At 46.8% G+C, this 27,460-nt stretch overlaps 10 protein-coding genes across 10 annotated transcripts; 6 read left to right on the top strand and 4 right to left on the bottom strand.

The window, feature by feature from the left end:
* Positions 1-317: 317 nt before the first annotated feature.
* On the top strand, positions 318-1,127 carry UA08_04380 (60S ribosomal protein L18-B; the record flags this gene model as incomplete). Its single annotated transcript, XM_020266697.1, has 4 exons — positions 318-321; positions 386-490; positions 617-984; positions 1,050-1,127. 4 exons carry the CDS (start codon positions 318-320, stop codon positions 1,125-1,127), a joined length of 555 nt encoding a protein of 184 aa, XP_020120590.1.
* Positions 1,128-1,406: 279 nt separating this feature from the next.
* On the bottom strand, positions 1,407-2,842 carry UA08_04379 (putative gamma-glutamyl phosphate reductase; the record flags this gene model as incomplete). The annotated part of the gene is made up of 2 exons (XM_020266695.1): positions 1,407-2,482; positions 2,542-2,842. 2 exons carry the CDS (start codon positions 2,840-2,842, stop codon positions 1,407-1,409), a joined length of 1,377 nt encoding a protein of 458 aa, XP_020120536.1.
* Positions 2,843-3,333: 491 nt separating this feature from the next.
* Positions 3,334-4,976, top strand: UA08_04378 (hypothetical protein; the record flags this gene model as incomplete). The annotated part of the gene is made up of 5 exons (XM_020266694.1): positions 3,334-3,489; positions 3,544-3,780; positions 3,837-4,202; positions 4,257-4,409; positions 4,479-4,976. 5 exons carry the CDS (start codon positions 3,334-3,336, stop codon positions 4,974-4,976), a joined length of 1,410 nt encoding a protein of 469 aa, XP_020120537.1.
* Positions 4,977-5,841: 865 nt separating this feature from the next.
* On the top strand, positions 5,842-7,609 carry UA08_04377 (hypothetical protein; the record flags this gene model as incomplete). Its single annotated transcript, XM_020266693.1, has 3 exons — positions 5,842-6,851; positions 6,911-7,378; positions 7,450-7,609. The coding sequence occupies 3 exons, from the start codon at positions 5,842-5,844 to the stop codon at positions 7,607-7,609; spliced, it is 1,638 nt and encodes a 545-aa protein (XP_020120535.1).
* A 4,193-nt stretch (positions 7,610-11,802) lies between these two features.
* Positions 11,803-12,213, top strand: UA08_04376 (hypothetical protein; the record flags this gene model as incomplete). Its single annotated transcript, XM_020266692.1, has 1 exon — positions 11,803-12,213. One exon carries the CDS (start codon positions 11,803-11,805, stop codon positions 12,211-12,213), a length of 411 nt encoding a protein of 136 aa, XP_020120853.1.
* Positions 12,214-14,536: 2,323 nt separating this feature from the next.
* UA08_04375 (hypothetical protein) lies at positions 14,537-17,940 on the bottom strand (the record flags this gene model as incomplete). The annotated part of the gene is made up of 5 exons (XM_020266691.1): positions 14,537-15,483; positions 15,556-15,793; positions 15,853-15,929; positions 15,988-16,179; positions 16,233-17,940. 5 exons carry the CDS (start codon positions 17,938-17,940, stop codon positions 14,537-14,539), a joined length of 3,162 nt encoding a protein of 1,053 aa, XP_020120855.1.
* A 2,836-nt stretch (positions 17,941-20,776) lies between these two features.
* UA08_04374 (hypothetical protein) lies at positions 20,777-21,797 on the top strand (the record flags this gene model as incomplete). The annotated part of the gene is made up of 2 exons (XM_020266690.1): positions 20,777-20,992; positions 21,078-21,797. 2 exons carry the CDS (start codon positions 20,777-20,779, stop codon positions 21,795-21,797), a joined length of 936 nt encoding a protein of 311 aa, XP_020120532.1.
* Positions 21,798-22,111: 314 nt separating this feature from the next.
* UA08_04373 (hypothetical protein) lies at positions 22,112-22,586 on the bottom strand (the record flags this gene model as incomplete). Its single annotated transcript, XM_020266689.1, has 2 exons — positions 22,112-22,349; positions 22,408-22,586. The coding sequence occupies 2 exons, from the start codon at positions 22,584-22,586 to the stop codon at positions 22,112-22,114; spliced, it is 417 nt and encodes a 138-aa protein (XP_020120533.1).
* Positions 22,587-23,462: 876 nt separating this feature from the next.
* On the top strand, positions 23,463-24,658 carry UA08_04372 (Delta-aminolevulinic acid dehydratase; the record flags this gene model as incomplete). The annotated part of the gene is made up of 2 exons (XM_020266688.1): positions 23,463-23,684; positions 23,750-24,658. The coding sequence occupies 2 exons, from the start codon at positions 23,463-23,465 to the stop codon at positions 24,656-24,658; spliced, it is 1,131 nt and encodes a 376-aa protein (XP_020120534.1).
* A 429-nt stretch (positions 24,659-25,087) lies between these two features.
* UA08_04371 (hypothetical protein) lies at positions 25,088-27,290 on the bottom strand (the record flags this gene model as incomplete). The annotated part of the gene is made up of 2 exons (XM_020266687.1): positions 25,088-26,310; positions 26,393-27,290. The coding sequence occupies 2 exons, from the start codon at positions 27,288-27,290 to the stop codon at positions 25,088-25,090; spliced, it is 2,121 nt and encodes a 706-aa protein (XP_020120854.1).
* Positions 27,291-27,460: the final 170 nt, after the last annotated feature.

The raw sequence follows: 27,460 nt of genomic DNA, 5'->3' as shown, positions 1-27,460 counted from the left end.
TGCTATCATGCTATTCCCATTGCCAAGTTGTGATGTATTGGAGTAATGCGAGTCAAATTTAACTAAGATAGAGAACGATATTCTGCAGAACAAGCTGTGATTGGCTGCATTTATGGCCTATGCTCCATTAGGGTTAGTCCACGCGTGACGCTCACATTCGGCTCTGCCTGCTTGTCGGACCCACCCACCAAAAGCGTCTTAGCGTAGGGCTCAGCCCACACAAACCCGTTCCATCTCGAATTTTAGAGATTCTCACTCTCAGATTCTCGACGTGCGGCAGATAACCACCTCCGAAAGAACACCGCATTTCAGGAGCAATGGGTACGTGCTAAACAGCGAGACTGCTATTCTCTGTCTGGATCGAGCAATGCTAACAATGCGCCAGGTATCGACTTGGATCGTCATCATGTGCGCAGCACACATCGCAAGGCGCCAAAGAGCGAAAACGTCTACCTTCAGCTCTTGGTGAAGTTGTACCGGTTCCTTGCTCGTACGTATACCCTAGGGGATGGGAGAAAAAGGCCACGCACAAATAAGGAGACGGAAGAATGAAAAGTTGTGGGAAAGAAAACCAGGACTCGAAGACAGGAGGTTAACTCGATTTTTTCACTTCCAGGTCGTACCGACTCCAACTTCAACAAGGTTATCCTTCGCCGACTCTTCATGTCCAAGATTAACCGCCCACCTGTCTCCTTGTCTCGTATCGTCTCCAATGTGAGCGAGGCCCAAAAGGAAAAGACCGTCGTTGTCGTTGGAACTATCACAGATGACAACCGTCTCTTGACTGTTCCCAAGCTGTCCGTTGCCGCGCTTCGCTTCACTGCCACCGCCCGTGCCAGAATTGAGAAGGCCGGAGGCGAGATCCTCACTCTCGACCAGCTTGCTCTCCGTGCTCCCACAGGCTCCAACACTCTTTTGCTCCGTGGACCCAAGAACGCTCGGGAAGCCGTCAAACACTTTGGCTTTGGCCCTCACAGTCACAAGGTATGGGAATGCTGTGGAATTGCTTTATTTTCTTGTCACTATTGTGTTACTAACCCAGATTCTAGAAACCATATGTCCGAAGCAAGGGCCGCAAATTCGAACGTGCTCGTGGACGCAGACGATCTCGTGGTTTCAAGGTCTAAGGAAGGAATTTTTACTGGAATACTTTCTTTTCTTGGCCGTTCAATTGCATGGACTCGGACAATTTATCCCTACTGGTATGGAACTATGTTGTAATTCAAGTTCTTCTCGGGCTAGTTGTCAGTGGATACCCATGGATAAAAATGAAAAAAATATGCACTAGTCATGAAATGAGACTGTCATGGTTCATGGATTCAATATGATCATCTGTGCATTGTCTATTTTATTTTTCGAGTATTTGCCTTTTTTTTTAATGAAATACATCCCAATTTTGATGAAGTTCAAGGCACGATATCCAGCTTTTGATGTTTCCACTTCTTGCTTCCCGGCAATCCAGCATAGTCGGCCGCGACATGCCCTTGACCTCTGATAAGATATTTGTAAATGGTCAGCCCCTCCAAGCCAACCGGACCTCTAGTATGGATCTTATTTGTACTAATGCCGACCTCTGTGCCAAATCCGTAGCGCATTCCATCCGCAAAGCGTGTGGAGGCATTCCAGTAGACACCTGCACTATCAACACCAGCCATAAACGTTTCGGCAACTTCCCTCGAAGTGGTAATGATAATATCAGTGTGCTTTGAAGAATGGGCGTTCACATGGGCGATAGCTGATTGTACGGCAGATAATTCTAAAGCCTGGGAGGGCACCGTCTTGAGCGCTAGGACTAGATCCAAGAACTCGGTGTTGTAGTCTTGGTCAACGGAGTCTTGTAAAAGAGCAGCCTTTGCTGGTGGGAGAGTTTTTGTCAAAGCCTTCTTCGAAGCTTGATCGCAACGGAGGGAGACGCCTTTCGCGAGCAAGGCCTCAGCAACGGCAGGCAAAACGCTTTCGAGGACATTTTCGTGAACAAGGAGCGTTTCCAAAGCGTTACAGGCGGCTGGATAATCGGTTTTGGAATCAACGATGACTTTGACGGCAGTTGAAACGTCAGCATCGGAGTGAAGATACGCAGAGCAAAGACCATCAGCGTGACCAAGGACAGGGATCTTTGTATTATCTTTGACATATCGGACTAGCTCGTTCGAGCCCCGAGGAATCACTAAATCAATGAGGGTATCTTGTGCGAGCAGTGACGATACAATATCACGCGTTTTGACCAGTTGAACGGCAGGGATGGGGATCTCTGTCTTGGAAAGCGCTGCTGAAATGACCTCGGCTATGGCAATAAAAGACTCTGTCGATTCTTTTCCTCCTTTGAGGATAGCTGCGTTTGCAGACTTGATGGCTAAAGCTGCAATATTGGCGATGACTTCCGGACGAGCCTCGAAAATAATGAGGAGTACTCCCAAGGGGCAGGTGACTCGTTCCAAAACCAGATCATCGTCCAAGAGCGTCCGCATAGTGACCCTACCAACTGGATGGATTTTAACAAGTTCCTTCCGGTTCGAGACTGGAGAGGAAAATATCACATACCTGGGTCTTCAAGGTCCCTAACGCTCAGTATTCCCTGCAGCATATCATCGTACTTCCCAGGTCTAGACAAATCAAGGCGTTTCAAAACACTCTGGCTCAATTCGCCATTTTCGGCTGCTTGCGTAGCCAAGGCGACATCTCTCGCATTCGCTTGCAGTATATAGTCGCGTTCGTCTGACAATGCCGCATGAAGTACAGTCAGTGCTTCATTGCGTGAGTCACTCGAAAGGGTGGCTAAGCGGCGTGAGGCCAGTGATGCGCTCTGCGCTATTTCCGATGCGGACGACTCGGTCAGAGACATTATGATTCCGAGGATGGATATCGACAGGCACAGGTCCGTTGAAAGAAGATGTATTTGACTTGGATTACTGGAAGAGGATGATTTTGGAAAGCGATGGATCCACTTTTTTTTTAGGCAGGAAGTTCTTGTCCTCGCAGGCTCACAGAGAGCTGTGAGCAATTATGGATATGTAAAGTAAACGGCTTGTACTACGCCGCGCGACGCTATATGCTTGCTATATCTCAATTTGATCGTTTCCAAATCCCTGCTGGGGAGAAAAGAAAGCAAAAAAAAATGAAGCTGATTCCGCGGGGTACGTCCTCTTCCGATCTCGGACTAACCTTAAGCCGCGGGCGGTGAGTGCGGCTAATGCTGACGCATCTCCACCAGCGTTATCAAGCGGTACCTTTCTTATCCACGCCTGGAGGAGCTGCATAAACAAAAACTCGCTCGCTCGTTCCTCGTCTTTCCCCTACTTTCTTCGTCGTCCTCATTGCAGACAAGATTCTAACATGGAGGACGCTCTCCATCAACTCCTCTCTTTCCCTTCCCCGTCGGTCACCGCCCACGAGACCTATGAGACGCATGCTCGTGACTTCATAGCTTCTACCCGCGAAGTGCTTGCCAACGCATTTGACGGCTCAGATAAATTTTACTCTTTGCTAGATGTAAGCCTTTTTCTTCTTGTGGCCGTGCTTCGTGAAATGTCTAACGGTTGTTAGCATGTTGACCCCTCCACGCATTCGCTTTCCTACCTCCTCCTCTTGAATTTCCTCATTCTCGAGACGAAAAGGAAATCCCCCAAGGCGGCCTTCGATGACCTGCGAGCTGGGAGACAGCTTTTGCCAAGGACACTCACCTTTTTAAACACGTTCGATCCCAGTCAGATTAGCTACGCAGCAAACGAGTACCGCAATATATTGGGTTTCATTCTTAAGGTGGCCGAGATGGAGAACAAGGTAGGTAAATATTGGGCATGAGCTTGGTGTTCTGCGAAGCTAATGGACACGCTCAGCCATTTGTAGCAGTCCGACCCATCAAGAATGCCATATTTAAATTGGACCCAGCATCTTCCACTCTTACAATTGCCCACGTCTACTTGGCTCGAATGAGTCTTTTAGCTAGAGCATACAAGTTGGCACGGCCAGTGCTTGACCAAACCATATTTGCGATTCCTAGTGCGGCAGACCAACTCACGTACACTGATCATATGAAATATTTCCTCTACGGTGGAATGATATATATGGCACTGAAAGAATGGAGCAAGGCGCGACACTTCCTGAGCATCGTCATATCTTCTCCCGTGATCAATTCAATTAGTCGGATTATGGTAGAAGCCTACAAAAAATGGGTCTTGGTGAATCTCCTCGAGAACGGCACGGTAAGAGTGATCCCACTATGTATTTTGGCAGAAGTTAGATATTAACTTTTCAAGACTGCTTCACCACCCAAGGTCACGTCACCTCTTGCGCTGAAAGTCTTCAAGGCACTTGCACGCCCTTATGATGCATTGGCAACTGCTTTTATATCAGGAAAATGGGAGAAGTTAAGGGATGAGGCGGAATTTGGGCAAACAATATGGCGCACAGTGAGTCTTTTGTTTTTTTGCTGAATGAACCGGCCAGGCTACAGAGCTAATGAGATTTTGTCTGTACAGGATAAAAACAACGGCCTGGTACAACAGGTTTTAATACATTTTCGAAGGCAAGCAGTGCGCGGCCTTGGTTCTACTTTCGCTGCGGTTACTACGACGGACGTCTCAGAGCGGGCTTTGTCAAACACTATGGATGTGCTTGAGACCGAGCGATTCATTGTAGCTCTTGCGATTCAGGAGGGGTTTGCTACTTCGCTGATACATCCATCGAAGGATTCAAAAGCCTCGATGCTCCGCTTCTTGACAGACCGCATGGAACCAAGCATTGACATCGAAGTTTCCTTGGAGGAACAACTGAGATTGCAGCATCAGAAGCTAGAGCATCTCGCTCGTAGCGTGCAAGCCAGCGACAGAAAGCTAGAATTCAGCAAGGAGTATGTCAACTATCTGCGTAAGACTCAAAAACGCAACGACGCTACTTCAAAGGATGGTGGGTTTGTGGGAAGACCGAAAGACCAAAATATCGATATAGACGAGGATATGATGGATGACCTGCAATAAAATAAAGCATGAGAAATGAAAACAGATAATTGTCAATCCTAATACATTTGCCTTCCTATAAAGAAGGTTCTCCTGCCTTGACTGGGTTGCCGTCAGCATCAAGAATCTTTTCGTTCAATAGAGCGAGTCTCTGTAATCTTTGGGGGTGGTGCGATAATCAGGTGAGTGCTGGTTTTAGCAATATAGTTTGATAGAGGATTCCTCGACAGGTCTGCAGCCAGCTCTTCCTTTGCACCAGGCTGATCGTAGGTCATGGGTTCAGACACGTTGCGGAAACACTTTCTTTTCTTTTTTTTTTTTTTTTTTTTTTTTTTCTCTTTTCCTTTTGTTGGGTAGATCGTTCCACTCGGAGTGTTCACAATTATGAATATGGTGAAATCCAAATGCGGTGAGTGTTCTGGGCTAGTAGTACTGTATTAGAGTTGGTTCCAGGGATGCAACTTTTAATTTTTTTAAGTGAAAAAAAAAAAAGAAGAAAAAAAAAAAAAAAAAAACCACTTCTTTATAAGTTTATAATAATACTCCGGCAGAAACGGGTAGGCAGAGGGTGATTTGAAATTTTCCTTGAGGGAGAGGTACACCGAGTCAGTGATTAGGCTATGCAATTTCCCGGCCTTTGGTTTTGAAGGTTTTGTAATTTTATCATCAGGATCCATAAGGCCACAGGTGTGCTGGTTTTGGAAAAGCAGGCAAAGGCCGTGCTAAACATATCAAAAAATGCATCATGCTAGGGCCATTGACGCCATACATGTCCGCTCTAGGTATTTATACAAAGTGCGAACCCATCACGAGACGACTTCTTCCCCTCGCAGATAATCGTTCCACCGCGCAGCGACAGACACTCGATCGACGTCAAATTTCCATCATGGCAACTACCGACACCGCTGAGAATCCTCCCCAAGCCGGGGCCTGGGACGGAAAGAGTCCTGCTGTTTCAAATGCTAATCTGGCACTTGTCGGCGATGAGGCTAAGGCATTCGACCCTGAGGTCGAGAGACGTGCTTTGCGCAAGATCGATCTCTTTCTGATGCCGGCAATGGTGTTGGGTATAGTTTTCCCCTGCGCTGGTACTGTTCTATATTGCAAAGCTAACTTCGCCTTTCACCCACAAGGATATGGATTGGTTTATTACGACAAAGCCATATTGGGAAGCGCCGCGCTGTTCGGCATGTCAACGGATCTGCAACTCTCGGTGGGAACCGATACTTCGAGACAAAGCTGGGCAACCTCCATTTTCTATTTCGGTCAGCTCATAGGTTCATTTCCCATGACATACATCGCACAGCATTTCGAGGTGCGCCGGGTTCTTGGCCCAGCCGTGATGATATGGGCTATTATCTGTGCTGCCACTGCTGGAGTCACCACTTGGCAAGGACTCCTGGTGCAGCGTTTCTTCCTCGGTATGGATAATGGCCAGCTCGGCGTGGCGATTAACTCAAGCGCTTACAATTTCTATCCAGGCTTCACCGAGTCCGTGATTCCCACGTCTTTCATGGTCATTGTGAGCGGGTATTACACGCAAGCTGACCAGGCGTTGCGCCAGAGCTGGTGGTTTTCAGGCACCGGCTGGTTTGCCGTTATTGGCACTGCCCTAAACTACGGATTTGCGCACATCGACGGTGGCGCGCTTAAAACCTGGCAGTATATCTATATCTTTGCAGGTTTCTTGACGTTCTTATTTGGGATCTGGTGCTTCTTTCTGCCTAGCTCGCCTCTCAACGCCTGGTTCTTGACGGCCGAGGAACGTCTCGTTGCAGTAGAACGTCTTCGTTCTGGGCAGACCGGACTGCATAACCAGACAATCAAGGGCGCTCAGATCAAGGAATCCCTTCTTGATGTCAAGGTCTGGCTTGTTGCTTTGACTATGGCTTCAGCGTGAGTCCTAATTTCATTCGCGGAGAGAATTACAAAAACCGTTGCTAACCCCATTCTAGATATACTGTGAATGGGGCTATTTCCGGATTTGGGCCTCTGATCATCGCAACTTTCGGCTACTCATCGCTTGAGAGTATTCTCTTTCAATTTCCCATGGGTTCAGTCTGCGCCATCGGTATTCCGCTAACTGGTTGGCTTTCGTCGCGCTATCGCAACCTTCGCATTCCCTTGCTGGTGTTGTGTTGCCTACCAGTTATTGCAGGGTTTGTAATGATTTGGAAATCTACCTGGGGACATAAACCTATCACACCTGTTGCCGGTTACTCACTGCTTGGATTCTTTGGCCCAGTGGTCAGTTTGGTTATTACTCTTGGTTCCGGCAACGTTGCTGGCGAAACAAAAAAGAGCTTCACGGCTGCTGTAGTCTTTATTGCTTATTGTGTAGGCAATATCATTGGCCCGCAGCTCATTAAGAGCCAGACCAAGTCGGAGCACTATCCTGAACTCTGGGAGGGACTAATTATCTGGTAAGATAACTAACTCCCTTGGCGTAGCTGCTCACATATATGGTTTCCTAGTGCTAACTATCGCGAACTAGTTACTGTCTCACCATCTTGTTTTCTACAATTCTCTATGTGATACTGCGCAGAGAAAACAGTAGGCGAGACAAGTTGGACTTGGATGAAGACGAGCGTCAGCGCGTGGCATTCAAAGACTTGACTGACAAGGAGAATCTGTATTTCAGATATGTTCTCTAGAACCGATTTGACTCTAGTAGAAGTAAAGTGTAATTCGAATTGTGCCCATGACGGCAAGCTATTGGAAGTAAAAAAGGCTGTTGATAATAGAATAATTTTTTTTCCTTTTTCTTTCCTACGTTTCTAATGCAAGATGTTCTGGTAAATTCATGAGAAAGTCTGATAGTTTAAATTCGCATAGTTACAGCTTCTTCAACCATCTATGTGCATGTCTTCGCCACGCAAAAGCCTTGAAATTTTCTGACACAACACATGACAAAATTGGAAAGGCGAATAATACGGAATAATGCTATTTTCAATGTGACAGTCCTCACCGTTACTCCGACGTACCAGGACAAAAATCCTGAAGAAATTTTAGATAGTGCTGAAATTAAGCATATTACCAACAATACCTCGTAGTAGTTAGTTAAGCTTTCACTATTAGAAACTCCGTAGTCGATAGGCAAATCATACAGCCACAAAATATCATCTTCGATGGGTCAGATCATCTCATCGTTGGTGCAGAGTTCAAATAAATTAATAGCTCAATATTAGTGATTGATTTAGCCCAGCTGGATGAGGTTTACGCGTCCATGGCTGGGACTCTATCTAGCAGGGAAACAAAGCCCAAAATCTTTCACAGTACACGAGCACAGGCAGGTAACTAGCTTGTTCATGATATTCCCACGTTGGCTAAGCAAAAGCATATTGCACCGGCCCTGCAGGAGTCGTGTCTTCGAACGGCGCAATGCGGCTGGAGGTACATGGTCTGTTAAATCCAAATTTTGTAATCCTGAGCATTATCCGTGTGGTCAATGAGCTTCTGCCCGTACGAGTCGGTGCCACTGTAAGCTATCAGTAATGCCAGTATAACAACCGCTACCCTGGCTCTGAGTATTGAATCTACATGTACTTTCTCCCAAAAGTGTTCCTTTTCATACTTGCCGCACGGCGGATGGGCCTTCGGGCATTACCGTAGTCGAAATGCATGAACTGAAGGTCGTGACAATGTTCGAGATCTGTCGTAGCAGCCAGGGCTCAACTCCGTAATTTTGTTGATATCAAAGCTAGGCAGCTCAAATATGCTGAAGGCCGTCTTTCACTTTTCTTCTTTGATTTGGCCGCCGAAATAGGATTGGCTCTGTCTTCTCCCAGCTCCATCACCTTCACGTACTAGACATTGGCGTTGAGTGGATCATATCAGCATCTTATGCCACTCTCTATAAAGAAGTCTACAGTATACTAGGCTTTGGGGAGTCCTAGATATCAGTAGCATTGGTACGAGATTACATTTATAGGGATGGATGGTCTTATCTTATTCAGCAGCACGCCGGGCTTATTTATATACTTCTGACTCTCATCTTTCCGTCTCACCCTCAGTTACCTAGGTATGTACAGGTGGAACAGTGGACATTAGTAAATCTAGAAAGACAAGGCGCCTGAAAAATCTGCGATTGAGAGGCAGGGCCGACGCTCTGCTAGGATGCCAGTGGGTCTGTCGAAAACCAAGACTTTGAGGTTGTATTCGACATTCCATCGGCCGAGCCTGGCGATACTTTTAAATCTCCGAGCGTCTGAGAACTGCGCGCGCTCGGTTGAATGTATGCATATAATGTTGAAGTAGAGCGATCTTTCCATCAAGGGGTGATAACTCAGTTGGGAGAGTATTCGACTGAAGAGAACTTCGGTTTGTAATCGAAAAGTCGCCGATTCGATCTCGGCTCACCTCATTTTTTGCCATTTATTCCCCCTACCAGCGGCTTTTTTTTTCCCTTCCCGGCTACAGAGGAAACTCAAAAATTCCCACCTAAGGGGTCAAAAAGGCAGCGAGACAGGTCTATCTGGGCAGTAAAGGGCCAAACTGTGGATAGGAATCAGGCTGAGGCAACTCAACAGTCAATCATCGATGATCATGAACTCTAAAGCAAGCCATAGCTATCATTATCTTTTGCTGAGGTGAATGCGACTGTTGGGTAGTATTTTACAGAAGTTCGTTGAGTTAGCTACCAACGAAGACATAGTCTTGATGTTGTCGATCCTCAAACATTCTGGAATGAGGAGACCGTGAGTGATATTACCATCCTCAGAGCTTACTGAAAACTATTTAAACAGCAGTTCGTTGCCCTTTTATAACCTCTTTTTCAGGATATAATCCATAATTCCCTGCTTCGTTGCGGTTTCAGTTTCCTATAAAACGGCCACGCTGAATATCTAAATTGTGTCAAAATGAAGATCTTCAACGCCGGTCTTGTTCTTCTGTTCAGCTTTGCAGCTGCTGCCAACGCGTATGACTGTTCTGCAGGATGTGATACAAGTGATCATGCCTGCTGTGAACCATGCCGTGTAAGTCATGGAGATATCTGAATATATGAGAGTATGTATAGCTGACGGAGTCGGATTGGGTAGCTTCAATGCTAGGTAGTTTGATGGATATGCTTCTTATCAAGTAAGGTTTGTTTCTTTGTTCCTTTTCACTATAACTTGCTTGCAATGCTGACCAACAGTCGGAAGGCATCTAGGTAGTTAACTAATTGTCGACGGCTCAGTCAGGTAGAAATGAATGGCATTGAAGACGAATATATTCTTCTGTGTGGGTTGTGCTCTGAATGGATTAGGGTTTCGCTATTTGATTGTGATGTGCGTGAGAGGAAGTGTCTTTAGGAGGAGAAAGTGCTGTAGTGTTGACTGGTGTTACATTGGAACGGCTGAGGCATTTATAATACCAAAACTACTTCTGAGTAAGTAGTTCGGTACAAATTCGGCCTGTCTGCCATAGAAACTCCACCTCTATTCATGTCAAGCCCAAAGACCGCAGAGAAATTCATCGACAACAGCCGGCTACACTGAGCCATGTATCCCGCATATTCAATGTGCTACAACTAGTAGGTTGAAGAGTTCCAGCTACTTCTTGACACGTCTTTACACTTCCTGTCTAGCAAATATCACTCGCGTTTGCAGGTTATCTAAAAAAGCCCCATCTTTCGCGAAGTGGTTCTGCATTTTAGTGTAGTTGCATCGCCCCAAGCTACCCCGAAATCTCTGTTCTGGACATGGGCTTCGAGTAAGAACATGCTGCCAGTGTCTTTCTTGGAGCAACAAGAGAGCAAATGATCAGAAACCGGCCTCTTGATTTGCTTGAGACTTTCCCAAACCGGTTTCATCAGTAATGCACTTTAGTGATTAATTCAAGACACGGTGGGTGAATATCCGCATCAGCGTTCTACTAATGACTACCATATGTAACATTGTAGATGAATCCCCACGACTTGTAGCTGTTCTTTTACGTGATATCAGAGACTAAAAAGGCACTTCCCTTACTGGCCATGCTGAAGACTACGTAGTCCTTACTATATCTCTTATGATCCTCACCCTTTGTTTATTTTGCAATTAATAATACGTACCTGCGACTGTGCCTTGTTTAGCTTATTGGAATACCTAGACTGCATTAGTGCAACGGAAAAAAAAAGTAAAAGTAGAACAAATATAACCTGCTTCTCTTGTACACACGATCCGGGCCCCTGACGATGCTGTCATAAAGTGAGCACTAGGCGACTAGCAACGTGGGCGTGGTATAATTCGGCCTATACTATACTAGAGATAATGATATATTTATATCCCTGGAACTGTAGCACCGCTTGCTAGGAGAGTCGACATACTGGAAGAAACCTTGGAATCATCATGAGTCGATCGGCCGTAAGTAAATATCCCGAGACCCGCTGTTTATTCCACCGGGCCATGGGGTTCAAGTCGGGGATCACTGGAGTTTGCATGTTGTTAGTTTTAATGTAACATTTGACGTCAGATATTAATACCGCAGTGGACCAGCAATCCTTTCGATCAATTTTCCTGGTATATGCAGGCTTAGGTCTTACTAAGACGCCACTTAGTGCGCTGCAGATCGTCGGTCCACCTGTAAATATCTCCCATCTTCCCCAAAGACATCACCAGACAGTGCAGGCTCTGACAGACACCATGTGGAATCGATCCACCACCTGCGTGTGCTTGCGTGTGAATGAGAGAGAGAGAGAGAGAAAGCGAGTGAGTGGCATTGAATGCAACCGGGAAATGACAAAGTACTCCGAGGTCCTGGACTGCCAGGTATAAAAAGGGCAGATGTACCTCGAGATGAGAGAAATTTTATCATCAAAAACAAGAAGAACTACTTTCTTCCTTCCTCTAGCAGCTTCCTCAAATTCTCTTCCTCCATCTTCAAAATGCTCTTCGCAAAGACCATCTTGGCTTTTTCTGGCCTCGCTGCCATCGCTCAGGCCGGTAGCACCTATTCATGCCAGAGTTGCCACCCAGGTACTTCGAGCGACTGTGTTGCGGCTTTCAACCTCATTCCTACCACTGGCACTCTCAGCAGCTCAAAGGACCAGCAATGGACCTCCGGAGACTGCACCATCGAATGGATCACCAACGGCGTCAGTGTTGAGGCTGCTGATTTCCACGGAGAAGCCCAGGCCTTGGTCAACAAATGCTGCGAGGGCTCTTCCAGCACTTGCTCCGGCGTTGCTTACAACACCGGATCTACCAACAACCTCGAGGGTGGCTGCGTTTGCATGCATTCTTCCAGCACCTCTCCTTGCATCTGCGAAGGCACACCTTCCCTGGACTGCATCTAAATCTCCTCATAGCATCGATTCTCGGATCGGTGAAATGGATAGAAGGAAAATATATTGAGCACCTGGAATTCACAGCCAACAAGATAAAGGGTCGACGAAAGGATGCCTGCTGAGATCATTGACCTCGTAACGAGGTTGTTCGCAGACAAATGGACTCATGTATGATACTATCATCCAACTAATGCAATAAAAACTTTAACATACTACTGTGAGCGGTAATCCAAGTAAATTTTGAGCCAAATTCAACATCTGATGGCTACTCGAGTTGGAATAGGACAATGGACACGCTAATTTAGCCGTCAGCCTTAGATACTAACAGATCTGAAGACTTTCTAGTCATATCTACTTATTCGTATTACATCAAGCAACAGCCGCTTCGACTGGACTTGCATTTCAGAGAATTGAGTGTCGTTACGTACTGTTCTGTTTTCACAATGACAGTGAAATTATTTTCTTAGTGCTCATAGAATGTTCCTGCAGCACCATGGTCAGGGCTGATGATCGAAAAGTTTATTCTCTTTCGACTTTGAGACCAGGCCCTCATCACCTCCTTCAGTGCCAATAAGTCCGTGTTGAATTTCTAGCCTTCCTGGCGCTCTTGAAGAGTTTGGAGTCGATGTCCATTCCCTTCATAATACTAGGCCGGCATCAGGCAAAATCCACAAATATCATCTTTGCCCCAGGCATGGAGAGAGATTGGATTCGAGAACAGTGTGTCTATCTTGGAGGTCGTAGCCGACTATTGTATGTGTTTTACGATGCTTGACGCTTTACGGACACATACCACAGGGACTGAGGACTTGACAGCGTCTTGTGATCTCTATCCTCAATTTCAGCTTCTGACTGTAAAAGGGTCACCATCTCGCAAAAGCTCTGAGAGGCTCCATTATGGCCAATTGCTGAATCTTGCTATTTGCTATAACTATAGCATACCAAATATTATTGAAACCCAGACACAACTTTCACGAATATATGAAATCTTTATATAGCAATTGCCATTAGCCCTAGTGTCACAAGATTATGGGGACGCTAAACCCTTTGCGGTTGTAAGTTTCCAAAAGTGGTAATGCTTTTTACCACAACTACAGTAGCATCTGTACATTTGTTACCAACTTGTAGTGACCCGAAAAGAAAGCAGATACCAGCCAGGACATCTTGAGTAATTGTCGTATCCAGTGCACATCTTCAGAATTTAGCCGGGACTTCAACCACCTCCTCGATTAGCTGCCAATTCTCCGGCCCCTGACCTTTGTCTAGGCAACGGAGCAGAGTGCAATTGCCACAATCCTCTCAGACAAACGCTGTGAAGAGTAGTGCTAAGTCTACCCCAGTCAAGCCACCAATCAGAACGCAAAGCACTATATCCCCCGTACAATTAAAGACCCCCGGATTTGCATCGCAAGTGGGCAATAAGACCTAATCGGGTTTAGTCTTACTCTGTCCCCAAATTCTAATAAAGGATCGACATGTCTGCGGATGTGCGGAGAACCGAGTTACCGCACTGCACCCGCAGTATCCGTACTTTTTCAGAGTGCACGCATTATGCATATTCAATTATTTATAAGAAAAACAGGTTTTCTATTCTAGTTTCTGTTTTACGCCATGAGCAAGATGTTTGAGGCAAAACAGATATTGAAGTTCGTTCCTCGCAAGCCAGAGCAGCTTCCTTTTATACCTGCCGAGGAGGTAAAGCAACGAAATGGCAAGGATAACTCTGACTTGTGTGCGAATCACAACTCATCTACTGCATCTTGACGCGAGGAAGTTTAGTAACGTTTTCTTTCATATAGGGCTCGTGATCGATGACGTGGTCTATGACTGTACCAGCTTTGCCTGTCAGCACCCTGGGGGGGAGGCGCCCATCAAAAACTTTGCAGGCAAAGACTGCTCATGTATGTTTGGCCACCTTTTTTTTTTTTTTTTTTTTTTTTTGTTTTCTCTTTTGACAAGAAAATGTTATCTGATTCTGTCATCCCAGGGCAGTATCATCAGATTCACGGCTCTCGGACGAACGCATGGTTGTCCAAGCTCCAAATAGGCAAGACGAAGGAAGTGAATAACCCTTATGATAAGCCCAGCACAGAGCATGTCGAATTTGCGCGGTTTTCAATTGGACAAAGCTAGGTTGTATGGTTCATTTATGATAGCAATGCTCGTAATACTTATTGCATGATCTGTTGAATCTGTAGTAGTGGTAGTATCAGAGAAGGTCTATTAGCCATACGATAGCGCTTCTTGTACGTAGAGTTCAATTAAGTTTGACTTGTTAAGAAGAGATTAAACTCAAAACAAACAGCTATCAAATTACAAAGAAATCGTGTCATCACTCGAGAAATCCTCTCACTACTCTAGCTGTCGTCTCCACATCCTCAAGGACGTGCCAGTGCCCAACGCCTTCCAAAATCTCCAATCGTCCATTTGGTAGACGATTGCAATATTTCTCTGCCAATTGTACTGGCGAAATGGCGTCGTTTCGCCCTGCTACGACCAATGTAGGCATTCGCAGTGTCTCGACCGCGATCACCGTGTCTGGTGATTTGGCAAGCGCAATGCACCCTTTCGCATAGCCTTCCGGATGCGTAGAGACCAGGAACTGTCGTACCGCAGAGAATGAAAGAGGTCGGGACGACTGAGTCAGCGGAGAGGTGGCCGCTGTTGCAACCTGCTGCGCGATATCATCCATACCTTGGTCTCTAACGAGGGCAGCACGTTTGGTGAATAACTCAACAGCCGAAGCGGGTAGAGGAGAGCCTCCCGGGCCCAAGAGGATAAGTTTGGAAACCAGTAGAGGCCGTGTTTGTGCAAAGTACATGGCAATCAGTCCGCCCAGAGACCATCCGACAATTGCAGCACGATGGACGTCTTTGACCAAAAGCAGCAATTCTAGATCCCTCGCATACGACTGCAGGGTGGCAGTTGTCGAGGACCGAGTCGGAGTCAATCCGTGTCCTTCGAGGTCGTAAATTATGATGCGGTGTTTGCTTTCTTCTAGTCCTGCAGCCTGGATCAAAGGCATGTAATACTCCAGACTCGCTCCGAGACCGTGTATAAAGACAAGAGTGTCCTTCTCCGTGTTCTTGGGACCAAGTTCGCGCACGTTGACGCGGTGATTGGGACGAAGCTGTGTAAGCGATACGCCTCCCCAAGTCCGATCTAGGTTATGTACTGGAAGACTAGTCTTGCTGACTGCTTTGCTGGTTTGAGGGTTCTCTAAGCATGACATCGCGATCTGATTAGATTGCTTGCCCAACCCCGTAATGGCCACTTCGACTGAGCATAGCATAGGCAAGTCAGTATATGTTTTATACTCATCATAAAAGAGGATAGAAAGAGAGCTCCTACCAATGTCGCCAGGTTTGAGGAACTTTGGTGGATGGAAGCCTATTCCCACACCGTGCGGAGTGCCCGTCGCAATCACATCACCGGGCTGCAGAGTCATGCCGCTGGATACAGCCTCGATAATTCGAGGAATACTAGCAATTAGATCTGCTGTGCTTCCATCTTGGCGTTTTTCTCCGTTCACATATGTCTGGATTCGGAGTGTTGGAGGCAACGCTGCTGCAGGAACTGCAACCGGGCCCTATTAATTCCTCGCTGTCAGAAAGGAAAACACGTAGGAGCAGAGATAACACAACATACCATCGGACAGAAGGTATCGGGTGACTTTCCGATATAGAACTGCTGGTGATCCCGTTGCTTTTCTCTGGCAGTAACATCTAGCGAGTGCAAGTCAGCATATAATCATCCCTTTCCGTAATAGCAATGCAGACGAACCGTTGACAATGGTATATCCCCAAACATACTCCATCGCATTTTCAGCGGGAATGCCATATCCTGTTTTGCCTATAATCACCGCGACTTCTCCCTCGTAGTCAACGGTCCTCGTAAACTTGGGGTGTGGATATATGTCTTCGTCGGCAGCAATAATGCTTGTATGTCTCTTGGAAAAGACGACTGGGAGCGGTGCTACATGATGTCAGTACACAGACGTTGAACACCCAGAAGGGATGAATAATTACCATTAGCCTCGTCGTTGTTCCTGCTGAAACCACTCTCCTGGTATTCTTTGATGTGCCTCCGGTAGTTCACACCGATGCATAGGACGTCTCGATCTGCAAGCGGAGGCAACAATTTTAGGGAACTGAGAGAAACAGGAGGGCCTGTGCCACGAACTACTCCTCCTTCGCCGAGCTCGATCACTTCATACATATTTCCGAGGTGCGAACCCGAAGCCATCGTTAGGGGGTAGACCTTGTTGTCGTTTAAGTCGAGATGGCCAACTCGTGGTCTGCCGGATTCATCTGCGTATGAAATGTAGTTGAAATGCTCTTTTTCTTTGGCGGAAACTGCATGACGAATGGGGTGCAGCAAGCTTCTCTTGTGGATTCTGCCATTGATCATGATGACCTGGAGCTTCGAATGATTTTGCAGAACAGAGATATCTTCTAGTGGATTGCCGTCCACTAAGATGCAGTCTGCGTAGAAGCCCGGCAGGATTTTGCCTAGTTCGTCTTCTCGCATGAAAAGCTTTGCAATACCTGCGGTCGCCGCAATGATTGATTCCATGGGCGTGAATCCCAATAGGTTCACAAAATGTTGAAGGTCTCGAGCGTAGGTGCCGTGTGGACACCAGGCAAAGCCATAATCACCGCCAGGAAGGATCGTAATACCGCGGCGGCGCATTTCCTTCAGCGCTGAGACGGCAGTCTCGAGCTCCTTCTTGTATCCCACTTTTTCCGCCTGTTCAAATGTATATCCGAACGGCTCAGCCTCATGTACGGTGGTGTACAGCCAGTTGATCGCCGGTGCAACGACATGTTTATGTTTTGCTTTTGCCAACATATCCATACCTTCGTCGTCGATATACGAGGCGTGGTAGATGACATCTACACCGTGCTTGACGCATTGAATGATAGAGTCTCGGGCACGAGCGTGGGAGCAAACCCGAAGCCCGAGACGGTGCGCTTCATCAACACAAGCGGCTGTTTCTTCGTCCGTGAAAAAGCTCTCTTCGGCTGACCGCGATTCCATGATCGCTTCTCCAGACATGCTAAGCTTGATCTGATCTACTCCCAACTTTGCATGGTGGCGAATGACCTCGCGCATTTCCAGAGGACCATCTGCGAAAGCAGTAATACCAGACGCCAATTCGGCATCACGCTTGGCAATTTCCATTGCGTTGGCTAGATATCTCGGGCCAGGCAGCTGTCCACTATTGATCGCATCGCGAATAACAGAGTCCAGTCTGTTCTTTGCTGACGCGGCGCCATAGCACATAGTATACCCTGAGTCAATGTAGCTAAGAGCCGACCTTGCAGTGATTAGGGTATGCTCTTCAACGCCAACATCTCCCAATAACCCTAGAGCATTGTTGTTCCAAGTGAGGTGGGCATGTGCATCTCCAAGACCAGACATCAGAGTACGGCCTTCGCCTTGAATCACCTCTACTCCGTCCTGGTTGCGGAGAGTCTCGATGTCGGGCACGGTTCCGACGGCGACAATGCGCTCGCCCTGGATAAGGACATCTCCTCTGTACGGCTCTCTCCCAGTAGAGTCAAGAATATTGACGTCTAAAAACAACACCTGAGAGCCGGCTGGCGTACCCGCCATATTGTAGGTCTTGGGTCTAAGTCTGGGATCAAAGTGTAAACCATCATGTGGATAGGTTTGGACATTGGGTATGACACGGTCAGCCCAGCTGTGAGGAAGAGTGCTTGACGAAGTCATTGTAGCAGAGAATATAATGAAAAATACGGTCTCTTTAGTTTTTTTCTGGTATAGCCGTCTGGAGGGCAGGCACGGAAAGACTGGAGCTTTTATATCCCGGTTTCCAGGAATCTTATGCCCTCGGGCACAACCAAATAGATAGTACCATTTTATGCGGGGGATGAGCCTTTAGCCCTGCTGATCGTAACTACTCTCCGCATTTTGTATGAATAAAGCGGGGGTTGGCGTGAGGTTTGATCCATTTGGCAGTGGAGTGAAGCGGAGATGCGAAACACATCAGCTTCGACATTGCCGTCCTCAAGCCGCCATTTCCGGTGACTCGCTTGCTTTCACGGGGCTTATCAGATAGATCCTGTCTTAGACGTGTATTGGGACAACCTTTGAATAGTTACATTATCACGCCGTGGCATTCTTCGGTGGATAGTCAGGACTGCGCATTAGAGCAGCTATCTCACTGGACCAGACAATACACAATCAATCAAATGTATTTATGTGAAAAGAGCTACTTCAATCCCTCATATCCCTAACTTGGGCTTGCATCGCACTAGGCTTGTCTCAACGAGTAGTTGGTAGTTGCAGCGGAATAGGAGTTAGGGTTTGTTCCGCCCAACCCGCACGACTTCCGCTCAAGTCCCATTCCATCCGTCTTTTCCTGGCCAGTATACTTGGAAAGACCTTCTTATTTGACTTGGTATAATTTCCCCGGATTTTCCGAGTTCTTAAGTGCTTCTCGGCCGATACAACATTCTCTCATTGCATTATATGGAGGGTTACGCACGCGAAATCACAGCCTGACGCTGGCCGATGGCAAGGTCCTAAACAAAACATTGTTTAGCTACAGTATAGAGGATTCAGCCTGAATCTATACTTTCTACCATGAATTTGGCCCTGGTGCCTTTGATGTGAAAGATGCAGTTTTCCAGAAAAGGTTGAATGCAGCTGGTTCTGTCATGATTGATAGGCTGTTCAGTATGGAGAACATCATATTCCCATCCAAATAATCTACATCCCTGACCTCGCCAATTATAAAGGTCAGATCCTAAAGTGGATAATGATTCCCAATTTGCCTATATTTGCATCTATATACATCATAAGTGGCGCTCGTGCTCTAGTTAATAAGTCTGTCCTTCACACGACTAAGAGATTTATCTCTCCAACCAGCAATTCATTCCGACATTTAATACCAGCTCGCTCCTACGGACAAATTGTCTTAGCCCTAACAACATATGCGGTGCTCCATAAATCATATACTAGGCCATGAGAGAGTCCTAAGTAGTACCAAAGGAATAGTGCCCTTCCCAGAGGAACGTTGATGTCAGCTAAATTCTTACCTAGGCACTGTGACAGAGGTCCTTGGCAGACACTGTAGTTCATGAAGCACGCACGTAGATTTGTGAGTAGACGAACCTAGGGTTGCGCGCTCCTGGATTAATGGCGAGCCATATGCCGTAGCGAGAAGGGCAATAAGGGATAACTTGGTTAGGGTAAAGGTATGCATGATAATAGAAGCAGTGCTTTGTTGAAGGATTGATGCTCTGGAAAACTGACCAAAACCTGGTTGTACCTTGAGCGTTTTGAGAAAGAACAACGTCTTCATGGCCAGGATATCAAGGCCTTTAAATAATCCATCGTCTTGACTAAATCCAACTCTTGAAAGTCCATGCCATTCATCTTACTTTCGTAGTTCGTTTTCATTCTCGACCATACTTTTTTCTGACATTACCCCCGGTTTTACAATTCGACCCCGTACATGCCTGGATGTTGACAGCATCACTGTGCAGATGCCCTCCGCTTCCCCCTCAATGTGGCATTCTTTTTTCCTTTTTTGGCAGTAGGCTTCCCTTTTCGGAAAGCAGTGCGAAACAGCCAATCATCGTGAATAAACCAACCTTTCCCCCCCCCCTCAAGGGTCTGATATTCAGATACCTACCGTATAATTATTGGTGATTGGTATTAAAGCTGGACATGCAGATTACGGCTTCTTGGAACATCTTCAGAGGTGGATAGAGGGGTGCTTTGAAACTCTGTGTGTAAATAATTCTGCAGCCAAGCTACGCTTCACAGTGCTCCACAGCCAACATCTCGAATTCTTGACGTTCCGAGGCATATACGCTACAATCTGCCTCGGCAGTCGGACTGTAATATCTAAACGGATTCAATCTGATTGACTCTGTCGCAATGGTTTCCAGGTCTGGATTGGTTGTGGTGTTGTAGTATACTTAGACATCCTTGATGGCGAGTAGCCCTACTCTGCAACCCATATTCCGTACGCAAACTTTTTTGAATCTCTTACCTCGGAGAAGCATACCACAACTCTCATTGAATTGACTAGCTCATCACAGTTATGTTTGTAGGTCAGGATAGCTTTTGCGGAGAGTTACAAATATATCTATTCGATATACTTGACGGGCTTGATGAATCTGCTCCTTTGAGCTAGAGCGTGATATCCAGGCAAGTCCTAGGTATAAAGAGGTCGTACAGTTTTCAACTGATAGGTCATGTACCGTTGGCGAAGATAATATTCGGTGGTAATGAACTGTTGTCAGTGGCCATGGAGTAGCTTCTTATCAAGTAAGAATAAGGAGAAATATTCCTTGTCCAATAAGTTAGTAAGTAATAGGCTTGAACTAGTTAACTAATTACAACTTATGAAATATGGATGCTATTAGCCCTTCACTAGTTAGGGCTTGCCGGGTTAATTACATACTGATAAGGCGACAAAACGTAGTTGCCTAATTTTACTAGTTTCAGAGATTACTGCTTTATAATCTAATAATCACCGCTTTCAAACCTGTAATTAGGTGGATAAATGTGTAATCACAGCTAATAAGAGGCTATGGCAAGTTTACCGCGCTTTCAAGGCATCCCGGATATCTTGTATGGAACGGCGTTCAAATTTGAACAAAGTGCGTCCCTCGTCTCGGAGGCCCTAAAAGCCGGGTTTAGAGCGATAGACACGGCGGGCAGCAGGACAGCATACCAGGAAGATCTTGTGGGAAACGCAATTGACTCGGCAATTACATCTGGACATGTCAAGCGCCATGAGCTCTACGTAAGTACGACTGTCGCGAATGTTCAGCGCTCGACCGATGCTTCCTGCTCAATTGAGCGCCAGACGTATGCCTAACTATCAATAGATCCAGACTAAGTTTTCGCCCTTCAAGGCTGGAAAAGACCCAGCTCTCTATCCGTATGACACGGCCAAGAGCATCTCTGAACAGGTGGAGGAATCAGTAGCTTCATCACTCGCTAACCTGCGTACCACATATATCGACTGCCTAGTCCTTCATTCGCTCTACCAGGACATTCAAAACACACTTATCGCATGGAAGGCAATGGAGGCTTTAGTGCCTTCCAAAGTAGCCTCATTGGGTGTATCTAATTGCGATCTCGAGTCGCTCCGCCAACTCTGGGAGGCTGCTGATATCAAACCTGTTGTCGTCCAAAATCGCTTTACCGAGGACATAGCAGGTCGTCCAAATCCTGCTATGCCACCAAACCTGCCATATCCGCTAGTTAGCTTTGATCGGGACGTTCGAGAATACTGTGGAACTCATGGGATTGTTTATGCACCATGGGGTCTGCTCTGGGGTAACCCCAGCGTCCTGGACGATCCGAAGCAAATTCTCGAGACAGCAGGACAAGAAATTGGGGTGTCTAAGCAGATATTACTCTACGCTATCATGCGAAGTATAGGTGGTTGCGAAATGAGTATACTTTGTGGCACGACTAAGGTGGCGAAAATGCATGAAACACTTGAAGGATTGACCAAGATAAAGAGCTATATAGCAGAGAGTGATATCCAGAGAAAGCGCTGGGAAGACTATGCTAGATCTATCAGAGATATCATATGTTGAATAGGCTGCTTTCCAGCAACATCGTTCCACGTATTGAGATTTATTCTCGAAACTCAGCATTGAGCGTAGAGATGAGTTTTACCAGCTACAATAGGCCAATCAAGTCTTCTAGATTAGCATTCCCCATTGCGGCGAATTCTGTATTCTTCCATCATCAAGTCTCAAACTTTGCTTATGATCCACGGAACCCTCACGTGCAGTCGTGTCGTCTCTCCCTACCACCGATTAACTAGTACTAGACTTTGTAAACCCGGCTCTTCATCCGTTGAAACAAGTCGTCATATCAATACAGCTCTCTCCAATCAATTACCCATTCATGCCCTGACCGAATAGGTACCATAGCCGTCAGAGCCCGCTTCGATCTGACGGACAACTTCAGTGGCCCCCTTTTCATCTACCTCGGGTGGGACCTCTTCCTCAAACACTGGTTCAGGTTCCACAGTCTCAAACTTGGTCTTGAATTCTGAGAGCCCGTGGTTGCTGCTGTTTGAACGACGTCTAGCATTGGTGAAATTGTAGTCATAGTCCTGGACTTCATCGCCAGAGCGACCCCTGATGAGGAAAGGATAGTGTTAGAACCGAGACGACAAAAGCCTTGATATCAACTTACCAGTTTCCCTTACCACCTCCGTCTTTCTTGGTCTTGTAGGGGTCAGCATTGAATGGCCCTGACTTTCCGAAATAGCGTGGCACGGGGTCTTGAGCCATCGAGGGGTCATCAGAAACCGCGGAATGGTCCTGGTCATTGAGTTTGTGGGAGCGTGTCACTGCCTGGTATGAGAATGGCATTCAAGGATGGGCAATGCAGCTTCAACCTTGGCGGGGGGAGGCGCACTCACTCTTGACGGCCCTGTAATGACTAGGACGTATGGTCGATCTGATCTAGGGGATAATGTAAATGTATGCACAGAGGCTGGCTGTATCAATTGGCTGTAGTTGGCATACGAAGGGGAAATGAAAGAAGAGTTCCTGGCTGAAGCTGAAGGGCTGAGTATTGGAGAGGAGTGTCGTATGTTGTTATTCTCGACTGGTGGGAGAGAGTAGCAGGAGGGGGAGCACATGACTTCATAGCAGTCTGGGGTAAATTACGAAATACCCCGGATCTGCACCATGATTGGCCAGTTACCCGCTCTAAACCGGAATAGGCGACTGCCTAACTATATACGTAGTATATCATGATGCTTAAAAGTCAAGAACAACCTGATCCATGGATGTTCTCTCTGCCATGCATATCCAGATTGGCTTCTCTGTAATCCATGATGGGCTTGACTGCAGATTCTGGCAGCTGCCTACGACACGCGATATTCGGAAATGGCTCGGACGGTCAGAGACGGGCGACAAAGCAATTCTACCTCGACTTATATTTCTCATATCGACTTGCGTACATACGATGATAGGAGGGCCTAAACTCTAAGAAACTACCGATTTGCTGTCGCGACTCGGGCGCACAGCAGCCAATGATATGGCTTGAATTATTAAATCGCGGGCGAGTCCGCCAATCACAGACCGACCAATGACACGACAATCAATCTGCTCGTCGATTTGCCGATTTGCCGCTTTGTCGCCGTTTCGGACTCTCATCAACCTCTCATCTCCAGAGAACTGTGACCACGTTCTCAACACTCTGCTCGACTGTCGGATTGAGAGCAACCAGACTACTAGAAAATGTCGTTCTCTACACTTGTTTCTGATATAGCATTTAGAGATGCCCCTCCCGGCGAGCGTGACTCGCAAATCTCCCATGCTCGTTCGCAAGCCACAGCTCGCTCGCTGACCAGCACTCGCGCGACGAGCGTTAGCATTTCGGGTGACATATCCAGTCAATTGCATGCTGGCTACAGTCATCCACTGGCGAGAACATGGCAGTCCGAAAGACAACTGACAAAGGTACATCCTCTTGGCCGAAAGGGAAAAAAAAAGAAGCACGCACTGACGGGCAACCCTCGACCTAGGAAATGCTCATTTATCCTATATTTATTACCGATAATCCTGATGAAGAAACACCAATCCCCTCCTTACCGAATCAGTCTCGCCGCGGCTTGAATCGAATAGTCCCCTTCTTGGCGCCGCTTGTGCGAAAGGGCCTCCGATCTGTCATGCTTTTTGGCGTGCCACTCAACCCAACAGCTAAAGACCCGCTGGGAACCGCTGCCGACGATCCGTCGGGCCCTGTCATACAGGCTATTCGATTGCTACGCTCGACATTTCCCAGTCTCTATATAACCGTGGATGTTTGTCTCTGCGAGTACACGTCCCATGGCCACTGCGGAATCCTCTGCGATGACGGGAGCCTCAACAACACCCAATCCGTTGAACGGATATCGGATGTGGCCGTGGCGTACGCCATGGCAGGCGCACACTGCGTTGCTCCTTCGGATATGAATGACGGCCGTATCCGTGCTATAAAGCTGAAATTGATCGAGGCAGGAATCTCACACCAGGTTACCCTCATGTCATATGCAGCGAAATTCAGCGGCTGCCTCTATGGACCTTTCAGAGATGCTGCTGGCTCTTCGCCATCTTTTGGCGATCGTAAGTGTTATCAATTGCCACCCGGCGGCCGTGGACTTGCTCGTCGCGCTATTGTACGCGATGTTGCCGAAGGCGCTGATATTATCATGGTGAAGCCAGCGAGCACATTCCTTGATATAATCAGCGATGCAAAAGAACTAGCCAAGGACTTGCCTATTGCAGCCTACCAAGTTAGCGGAGAATACGCCATGATTCACGCTGGTGCTAAGGCTGGTGTGTTTGGATTGAAAGAAATGGCGTTCGAGAGTACACAGGGGATACTGAGGGCCGGTGCTGGCATCGTCATCAGCTATTTTACTCCAGATTTCCTTGACTGGCTGTCTACTTGAGAGTCCAGTTTCTATTTACTTCCGTTTGATGTTAACATATAAGAATTTGTCGATACCTCGCCACTCTTGACTCTACCCGCAGTATTGCATCCATGTCCCAAACACAAGTAATAATGTGGCCTTCGTGCTAATGAATATACGATTTCGGGCTCTATGATTTTTCCCCCTCATCTCCGAATAAAATCATATAGACTTTACTACAGATCACTAGTGATGCATTTTAATGTATGATATGAAAAAAAAAAAAAAAAAAAAAAAAAAAAAAAAAAAAACTTAACGTAGATTCTAACGCCGTCTTTTCAAAAGAGAAAATAAGATAAGCAACATAAGAAACGCTCAACTCGGTTCATTTACAATTGGACGTGTATCATATCATGTAGCACAAGTATAGATCAAAAAAAGGGAAGGAAAAAGACAGGAACCCTAATTTCACATATAGCTTGGTTTAAGTCCCTGAAACCCATATGCAACGATGTCTGATTTCACTACTTCACCTGGAGCAACGTAGGCACCACGTCGAAGACGCACCCCAGGATAGATCGTACAGTTTGCGCCAACATAGCAATCTTCCTCTATGGTAACTGGACGACCTTGATATCGACTTTGTGAACCTTTACGTTCTTGCATGTTGGCGTGAGCCATCGAGCCTAGAATGGTAACGTTGGGTCCAATCCACGTGTGTGCCCCAATATTGATGGGACAATCGTCAATCATGGAACAATTTTCGGAAATCATCACATCTTCGCCAATGTGTATATTGAAACCATAATGACAGCGAAAGGGTGCCTCAACAATAGCCCCTGGCCCGATAGATCCAGAAGGTCGCGAAATAGGAGACATTGAAGGTGAGCTGGTGACGGGAGGTATAATAACCTCCCGAAGAAGACGATTCTGTTCCTTGGAACTTATCCCAGATTGTGGATTACAAGCATTATTGAATCGCCACAAGGCTGATTTGCAACGGTCACGGTCTTCAACTAACTGGATATCAAAGGGACGATATAGTTCCCCATGGACCATCTTTTCTCTTTCTGTGTCCTCCCCAGCGTTGTGGCGTGCCGACAGCTGGTGTTCGATGCTTAAAGCTAGACGGGCTTGTGCTTGTGGACTACTAGTGTCCAACGGACTGGGATGCGGGGGTCTTTGATCGACAGGACTCTGAAAAATGGGCATGCTAGGTTTCGCGTGCGAACCTTGTTGTTGAGAAAGTTCCCGAATGGATGGGACAACATGATACTCTGCTTTTGGTTGCCCTTCGCGGGAGAGTTCATGAATCGGAGGTACTTCACGATAATCAGGCTTTGCCATATGTTCCGCCAGGTAAGGAGGATGTGAAGCACCTGGCCAGCTCCTTTTCGGCCAGGCGTTCCGGTTTCCCGCAACACTTGCTGAACTGCCCAAGTATTGAACCCCGGCACCCTCGTTTTCCTCCACGGCGACTGGTCTGACTTTGCTCACTTCAGATTGCTGTGGTGTCGTTGGACCCCGTTCATGATGCCGGCCGCCAGCATCTTGCAAGTAATGATTGCCTGCGTCGGTGTATCCTTCCTTAGACTGTAGTGGTACTGGAGCCTTGCTGCTTGATGGCTTTTGCCAAGTACTCCTAGAAGAGTAGCCTTCACAGACGAATCCACCGCGTATACAATTGTTACCTGATATTAAATGCTTAATTAGCCATCAAAAGGGACGAAAATAGATGAGATTTATGCGAACAAGAATAAGGATAAAACTCACATGCTGGATGTTGTTCATCGCATTTCTTCTTTCTCCTCCGACATGTCAGACAGCCGGTTTTAGTTCGATTGCTGAAAACCCGTTTCCTCTTCGGACCGACCTGAATAGCCGCCTGTGGTTTGTCCTGTGCATAAGGTTGAACAGACCGCTGATCTGACTCACCAGAGGCTGAAGTCGGGCCAGTAACCCATGATTTGTGCTCGATTGAATCGGTGGAATGGGTCTCTCTTTGCAGAACTTCCACGAGTTGAGCATCAGATGTATCTAAATTTTGCGCCTTTTGAGCTTGACTAATCAAATGCGAATCGTAATCATGCCAAGAGCTGCTGGTGCCATTGATCGCCTGGTCTTCCTTGACCTCCGGATGCGAGTAGCTTGTAGGAGACGGATTAGAATAGTCAACATTCGTAGGGAGTAACTTGGTGCTGTTGGTTGCTTCTGACTGTATAGACAATTCAGAATTGCCTTCCGAGACGACGCGAGCAGGGATTCCTGTAACGTCGCCGCCCAAACGCAAATGGTCTTGCTGAGATGATGAATGATGCTCGATAGACTCTGATCGCTTTCTCTTATTTTTGTTCGCTCCACCGGGTGTTGTATGAAACGATAATTCTTGCGATCCATATTCGTCGGCTTGTTCTTTGCTTGCATTTGACAGTTTGCGTGGGCTTTCTTCTGGCCGTGAGCTATTTGTGTTGCCATTAATTCCCACAAAATCGGTAGCTTCTCTGCTCTGGTTTTGGTTCACGGTCATAGGCGGAATGCTGGGGTTGTGCAATGCTGTTGTTTCCTTCCCATTCACGGCAGTAAAACGCGGAGGACCGTGCTCGGTATGTTGATCGTTTTCTTGCACATGAGTCCCATTACTGATAGACGCGGGCTGTGCGACAGTGGCCATTTTGAGTCAAGCTGTGCTGTCTGTCTGTGATGCTGCAAAAGACTGCTCGAAATCTAATAAGACCCTTTTCGCGAAATCTAAAGATGTCGGGTTATAAGACCGGGGTCGAATTGAATATATCGAGAGGCATGTGTTTGGTTATAAGTTTCAAATGAACAGAGAAATTCAAG

This window comes from Talaromyces atroroseus, assembly GCF_001907595.1.
Source record: "Talaromyces atroroseus strain IBT 11181 chromosome Unknown scaffold_4, whole genome shotgun sequence".
NCBI lineage: Eukaryota > Fungi > Ascomycota > Eurotiomycetes > Eurotiales > Trichocomaceae > Talaromyces > Talaromyces atroroseus.
This window is presented reverse-complemented; position numbering and strand designations above follow the sequence as displayed.